At 37.0% G+C, this 7939-nt stretch overlaps 1 protein-coding gene across 1 annotated transcript in view; it reads right to left on the reverse strand.

Moving 5' to 3' along the window:
* kif18a (kinesin family member 18A) overlaps positions 1-7939 on the reverse strand; it is a 43457-nt gene that overhangs the window by 16532 nt on the left and 18986 nt on the right. Inside the window, exons 10-14 of the mRNA XM_014026053.1 lie at positions 6471-6633; positions 5884-6048; positions 3620-3741; positions 3248-3537; positions 227-283 (exon numbers count right to left, since the gene is read on the reverse strand). Coding sequence (XP_013881507.1) covers positions 227-283; positions 3248-3537; positions 3620-3741; positions 5884-6048; positions 6471-6633 — 797 coding nt within the window. The remainder of the gene's footprint in view (positions 1-226; positions 284-3247; positions 3538-3619; positions 3742-5883; positions 6049-6470; positions 6634-7939) is intronic.

Here is a 7939-nt window from a genome sequence, read left to right on the forward strand (position 1 = left end):
CGCACAACAAACTGAAATTTATATGGAAACTTAAAAAAAAATAAAATAAAACTGGTTTGTTTCAATAAAATGCAGAAATTTCTCTTAGTGTTTTTGCCAAAGCGCAGATAGAGGGAATGAAAGGTGACAAGAGGAGAGCAAAGGAGTGATTTAAGAGTATGCAAGAGATTTACATTAATAACTACAATATGTTTGAAAGATGGGGAAGGGAGAAAAGTCCATTTACCTTTAGGTGATGGAGCAACACTGCGCAGTAATGCACTTTTGGTAGGCCTCTCCGCACCTGGGGATTAAAAGAAATAAAAAAACTGATGCCATCACATAAATAAAATTAAAGACCTTGCATCTCTTGAGAGAATGCACATTACCGTTTACATCTAAGTTCTACATTAAGAAAGTTTGCTGTTTATTGTCAAACCTTGTAAATGCCGTTTTGCATGATCTAATAAAATTTTGTGAGTTGAGCTCAGAGTATGTGTTGAGGATGACTTTCAGTGATTAAAACGCAAAATTTTTTTCTCAATACCAGTAAAATTTGTTGAGTTAAATCCATTTTCAGTTTGACTATCAGATACTTTGAAATACAAAATTTAACAAACTGTATATTATTCCTTTCTGAAGGTTTTATAAAATCTATCCAGTGGTTCATGAGATATTTGAACTCATCTGTACAAATGACTGAGTTATACTGTAGTTTTATTTTTACAAGGTTTAAGGAAATGTAACTTAATTTGTTATTCTTAAAGAAAGATGACATAATCACTAAATCTTGCGCACACTGGAGTTATTTAAATACTTTAAAAATCTAAAATCAGGAAAATAAAACCAAAGCATGAGATAATGTAGGAAAAACAGCAGAGATGTAGAATTAAAAAAAAATATTTCTGAATGTTTTGATTCTAAAGAACATGTTATCTCTTAAATTCTGAACTATGACAAACAATTGGCCCAGATTAATATCCGTATGCATAGGTTGTGGGACCCCCCCCATTTGTTTTACTGACATTTAATTTTTAATTAAAAGTCAACAAAAAGCACCGTCAAATAAAGCAGGCAAACATGGGAGCAGAGGGACAGGTGCAGACTTTACTCCTTGACAAACAACAGACTTCACCGCGGCGTGTCCTGCAGACTGCAGTTTACACTCCACTGTGTGACAAACCATATAAGTCACGAGGGTCCGGTGCTGCTAGGTCATGCAGAGATGACAGTTAAAAATGAAACATGCGGTCTCGTGGCTCCCACAAATCACACCGGACCTGGACCGGCGCCAAACACACCGGGCTGTATTTTTCGCTCTCACAGGGCAGTGGACTTTCATATTCTGAGTGATCCTGAAACTTACATCCAGGTGTTGTGTGAATATTTCTCACTGTCTAAGATAATTTAGGGTTTGTTTATTCCCCAGTGGCAAAACTATAAAACTTAAACAAAAAAACAAAAAAATGCAGAATATAGATTTGCTTTCAAATATAGTTTCATTATAAATAACACTATTAAAAGGCCTAGCATATCTTGAAGAAATGCAAATCACATTATATTTATCTTTTTTTAAAAACTATGTAAAGATTTGTAGATTATAAACTGCTTGTTATTACAGAAGACCAAATGTTTCTACATGTTAGATAGAGAGAGAAAGTCATATTGTGTGTTATCCGGAAAATGTTACAACGTTCTTCAAAATCAATTTCTAGTCCAACCAAGCATGGCTGAATTATACATTTCAGCTTATGCAGGGTCAAAGGTCAACAGCTGCTGTTAGAGGAGCAGCAAGAAGAAGTGGGAAACTTTTAGCATACCGATAAATCTGAGACAAAAAAAAAAGGGGCAAAGATTTAGTGTTACAGTAAATTCAATTTTCAGACAGAAAGGAACTGTTTCTATTAAACATTTAAAATAAAACTAAGAAAATGCTGAGTGTTGTTTCTGAAAGGCAAGACATTTCTCCTGGTTAATTGGTTTGAAAAAAAACAAACAAACTCAGAATGTATTTCCCTAGAACTATAGAYACAATGCTGTGTGCTGACTTACTGCTGAAGAAGCTGAAACTGAGCTGGTAAAGTTAAAAAAGGGAGGGCACCATTTAAAAGCTAATTGTAGCAAAATGCTAACAAAAAACTAAACACAGCAAAAAGGCTGGTTAAAAGCTGAATTTAACAAAACGCTAACTAATAAAAGACAAGCTGATAAAACAAAAGTACCCAAAAAGTAGATAAAAGCAGAAAACAGAAAGAAGTTATCAAAAAAACTCAAAGTAGAAAAAGGCTGTTTATAACCAAAAAGTAGCATGAGGCTGGATAAAAGCTGAAAATAGCAAAAAGCTAACTTAAAATGCCCGTGATGTCACATTTTTGTAATACATATGAATGCATTTTTAGAAAGAGGACATTGACAAAATATCGCAAAAGAAATTTCATGTCGCTGAGATGAACAGTTGTTGAGATATTTGCCTGTGAAGTAACAGGAAGTGATGTCAAAGGGGAATGTCTGCATGTGAACAGAGCGTTGCTACAACAGCCAACAACCCAGCCTGTAGAGAAGAATCTGATGTTTCTGTATATTATTTTGAGTTTCTATCAGAGAGATGAAAAAGAGTTAAGAGTTCAAATAATATTGTTTCAATAAACAAAGACCAGAGAGTTTTGTTTGTTCAAGAGTTCCCCTTTGATGTCACTTCCTGTTTTACTTTGGCTGAGCCAAGTTCAAAAGAAAATGTGCCAGTTATGGGACAAAATGGGTTAAATTGTGTGTATTATTCCAACTTTCTTAAACATAAAGATGTTTTCTTTGATTTTTGTATTTGAAGAATATGCATGTCACAGGCACTTTAAAGCTAAAATAAGCACAAGAAGCCAAAACAACAGAGTAAGTATGCTGAAGCAGATTTCAACAAGGAAAACCAGATGTTTGAAAGATTTGAGGAAATTGTAGTGTATTTCTACATGGAAAATATTTTATATAAAGTTAAATACTTTGAAAAGTATAAAAGTTACAAAAATTAAAAGTCTTAGCACCCATCTTCTGAACATTTTGATTTTATAGAGATTTGCTTTGCTGATAAGGCAGTAAATTTTTGACATATTGTGCAGCCTATTTGGTTTTATTTGGGCAACAAATGATTTATTTAGCATATTTCTTCTAATTGGCCTGATGCTTYAGTTTATTCAATCAGAATCAGCTCAAATCTTTGCAGCTTTTGAATAGGCAGGGGTAAAAAGGGGTTTATGTCAGGAGCATGACGACTTACTGCAGGGGCTGTTCTGATGGTATTGCAGATAGGAGAAACAGAGGACAGGTGCCAACTCGCTGTGGAGCCCAACTTTTCCTCCATCGTTCCTCTCCTGCGACTCCACGCTGCGCTCTTCGCCTTTCGGCTGTTGCCCCGCGTCTTCCTGGTCTGCCCAGACCACGCCTCTCTCCCTCAACACGAGCTGCTCCAGCTCCTGGTTCTCCACCTCGTCCGCCGGCGTGGCCAACGCCGCCCCGTGCAGCGAGGAGAAGTGCCGACTATAAGCTGGCAACAACATGTTCACCATTCTGCAGAGTAAGACCACAGTTATATTTTGAGGTGGTCTTTGTTTTAGGTATAGTTCTAACTCATAGTTAATGGTGAACCTACTTCTGCATACGCTTGTTCTCCTGATCCTGCAGCGCAGTGAGCTCAACCATCTGCTTGATGTGCTGTTTGAGATCATTTACCTGCAGCTCCAGTCTGTGGCAATATAAGTCTTTCTCTAACACCTTAAAAAAGGGAAGAAAGGTGATATTTGTGAACAACTTAAAACTGTCTACAGGTGTTCCACAAGGTTCAGTTATTGGTCCTCTTTTATTTAGTCTTTATGGAAATGATCTGCCTTCTGTTTTTCCCCCTGAAGTCGAATGTATCATGTATGCAGACGATACAGTTTTATTTGTTCATGGCCACTCTAAGAATATTGTTGTAACCAAACTCACAAAGGCAATGAATTATGTAACAATACGGCTACAAGAATGCTGTCTACAGTTGAATGTCTCACAGTCAGCATGTTTTCCAGTAAAACTAACAGAAGCTCCCAGGATTCAGATACAGTATATGGGTTGCAGGTGAAAAATTGCTGACTGTTAAGCAATTTAAATATTTTGGGTTTGATAATTGATTCAAACTTCTCCTTCAAAGTTCAAGTTGATAAGATTCATAAAATAGTCAAGTTGAATATAGCAAATTTTCGTTCAGTCAGGAATGAAATGTCTACCGAGGCAGCAAAGATGTTTTTATATAGTATGATTTTTAGCCATTTAACTTATTGTATATCTAGCTTGTCACAGGCCTCTAAAAGTACAATTAAATTAATCGAAACATTGTACTAGCAAGCCATCAAAGTTATGGACATTATTATTATTATTATRGTATATTTACTCTTGTATTATACTGCTTTTTAACATCATGGCCAGTAGGGTTGGGCATAATCGTATCGTCTGCAATTAATTGTCAGAAAAACATTAATCGATTATTTTTTGGCACTTGACGATTAATACGATTAATGCCACCAGGCAGAGTGACTGGATAGTTCCCCGTTCAGTCCGCTCGGTGCTCCTCTCCACTTCAAATATGACGAACATTTAAACAAAAGTTCTGTAATTTATTTATCAACACAATTTAAAATTTGAAGTACAGCCTGAAGTCTGGGATTTTGACACAGTTTGAAAAAGATTTTTACGAAGAGCAAATCTTTCCCACTAAATTGGTCATGTGACCAGGACATAAAGGTGTCCAGGGACACCAGGGCATTAATCGTCAAATTAATTGTTATCGGCTAAATACCACAATTAATCGTGATTAATTTTTTTGCCAATATTGACCAACCTTAAGGCCAGGGGACTACAGATGGAAAATAGCCGTTTGGATAATTCTGGCTTTTTTAACTTATYAATTGTCATGCTTTATTAAATTGCACTGTCCCCTTTTGAATAAATAAATAAATAAATAAATAAATAAATAAATAAATTTCAGGGAGCAGCAATGACTAATCAAGGCTTTCTGACATAACAACATAGTGAGCGAACACTAATGGGCAGAATTAGGCACAAAAAGTTGGCGAGGGATCAGTAAACTGGGGAGAGGACACAAAGTTCATCCACGTTTCATCAGAAAAGCAGACAGCTCAAGGTAAGGGCAGAGAGGGTACAAGAAAAAAAAAAGACCCGTGACGTAAGAAAAACTACGAAACAACAGCAGAGAGAACATCTGACTGGTGGGTGCGTCATAGTTCTGGGTCAGTTCCTGGAAGAAAGGATAAAGAAGAAAAAAATAACATGGAGATGGTTTTAGGTAACTGGCTGCTGTGTGAAGGATGAGCAGAGGCTATTGATTTATTCTCTTCGGTGATCCACGAGTGAGCTYGAGAAATAAAATGAGCATGCTTCTAATTACTGGGAGAACAGATGGGAAGAAAACAAAGGCAGTCACGATGCCAGTTAAGATACAGCCTACCTTCCAAAACAAACAAACAAACAAACAAACAAAAAAAAACAGTAAGCAATGAATTTTGACAAATGTGACCCACATTGTTAGGTTATTTTTTGGCAACCAATCATTTCTATCAACCCTCCAACATTTCATCACGTGTTTCATAGCTTATCTCCCAAACTGCCTTTACTGATCTGCTACTGAAAGACAATTCTAGAAAATAATATAAACAATTTATTTGAGCAACATTAGAAAAGTGGGAGATAAAATATGTAAATCGTCAGAGATGATGATAAACCTTGAACTGAGTGTACCAGAAAAACAAAGAGGTGTGAAAAAGTCTGTCATCAAGTTCGTCTGTCACAGTGAAAAAGCACAAATCTGGCTGCRGTTTCAAGCTCTACTAAACGGGAAAAGGGTCACCGAGTTCCACTTACCTCCGAGCTCTGATCGTTTGACTTTAGCAACTTAATCTCGTTTTCGACACGATGAAGCAAACCGTCATTTTCCAGGAAGCGCGTCTCGGTCTCCTTCAAACGTTTGAAGATGTGCTGCTGCTGAGTGCGCAGGCTGGCAATCTTTCGRTCATGTTTACAAGTGGCCTGTTTAAAGAAAAAAAGAAAAATTATTGGTAATTCGAATGAGATRGTGAACGGTCGGTGCACGCAATCAAAATAGTGGTGACTGCAAGCAGGAATACGATGACGAGAGATTCTTATGCAGCATTGTAGATTTTGTCATTTGTTCGGTTTGTTTTCTWTTAAAGKTTGGTTTGGTGAGACATTTTGCAAAGCTTAATAATGAATGATTAAAAATTCACTTCAATGTGTCAAACATTTTGTACAGCTTGGTCTATCACTGACATTCAAACAGCACAAAAAAGCCATGAATCCTAAAACTGTGTGTTTCCTGTAGTGCTGTAAACAGACAACTGTAGAATAAATACTGACCAACTGAGGACTCAGCACTTTTTTCTGCAGGGACGATGAAAAAAAAAAGACCATGCGGTGTTTTCATCAACTACCTTCTCTGTCTTCTCTTTGGCACAGAAGTATTGGACCTGCAGGTAGTCCTCCTCACTGTAGCGCTGGCGCAGCTCATTTGCCTTCAGTTGCCTCTCCAGATCCAGCTGTTCTCGTCTGATTTGGGCACGGCTCGAGAAGATGCTCTGCAGAGTTTCTGACACTCTGGAAGGAGAAAACAATTTTTTAAACCACAAGCTTTTTTTCATTTATCAAACTTGAGTAATTTTGTAAAATAAGTACAGATATTTAGGTTCCAATTATTTCCACTTTAAAGTACAATTCAAACAAACTCATCCTACAACCTCCTTTTTGGAAATTGAGATGTGCAAAATGTAAATAAAACAAAATGCAATACTTGGCGAATCTTGTAAACCTAAATTGCAAACATAAACTTGTCAGAAGTTTTAGAGAAGTACTTTTCTTTAAAAGTGGACAAAAAAAGAAGTTAATTTTCACTTTTATGGCAGCAGCAAAGCCACGTTTACCACAGTGAGACATCTCCTCTGCTTTTAATAAGAGTCTATAAATGTCTATGAGGCAACCAGTTTCTGAAGTTTTGTAGAGGAATGTTGTCTTATTCTTGTCTGATGTAGGATTCTAGTGGTTCAACAGTCCTGGGTCYTCTTTGCCAGATTTTTTTTTGTTTCATAATGCACCAAATGTTTTCTATTGGTGAGGGGTCTGGACTGCATGCAGGCCTGCCATGAAGTAATGCTGTTGTAATGGATGCAGCATGAAGTTTGACATCGTCTCGTTGAAATATGCAAGACTTTTCCTGTAAAAGATGTTGTCAGAATGGAAGCAAATCTGTATCACTATACAATTAGGCTTAGGTTTCCTGAGTTATCTCATAGTTCTGCTGCTATAAGTTTAGACTGCTGGAGGACAAACTGTCCACATGTCCTCACTCTGCTGCTGTCTTTAGTCTCCCAGTCTCTCTCCTCTACATGTAATTATTTCTATCAATAATGTGTTTTGTCTCTCTTCCAGAGGAAAACACACCTGGACCAGTGTTTCTCTGTCTTTTTTTTGCCCCCACAAACCCAGCCGGTCGAGGCAGACGGCCCATGTCCTGAGCCTGATTCTGCTGGAGGTTTCTTCCTGTTAAATGGAGGTTTTTTCTTTCCACTGTCGCCAATGTGCTGCTCAGGATGGGAGACTGTGAAGAAGTGATTCAACGCAATCTGCGGGCTTCCTTAGATTGTTTTGTACAGTGAACAGCGTTTGTTGTGACTTGGTGAAATATAAATAAATGAAAATGAATTATTTTTGATTCCACAAACCCACTGTTCTTAAGGCCTTCTGCTTTAAAATTTTGTGACATAGTGTATTTAAGAACACTGGAGATACTATATCGAGTAAGAATAGTCTTCCAGATGGTATTCAAAGATTTCTTAAATTGCGGGAAAATAATTATAATTTAAGGGGGTTCTTTATTTTTGAAGTACATAAAGTAAGAACAAATATC

The sequence above is a fragment of the Austrofundulus limnaeus genome, unplaced genomic scaffold (genome assembly GCF_001266775.1).
Source record: "Austrofundulus limnaeus strain Quisiro unplaced genomic scaffold, Austrofundulus_limnaeus-1.0 Scaffold5, whole genome shotgun sequence".
Classification (NCBI taxonomy): domain Eukaryota; kingdom Metazoa; phylum Chordata; class Actinopteri; order Cyprinodontiformes; family Rivulidae; genus Austrofundulus; species Austrofundulus limnaeus.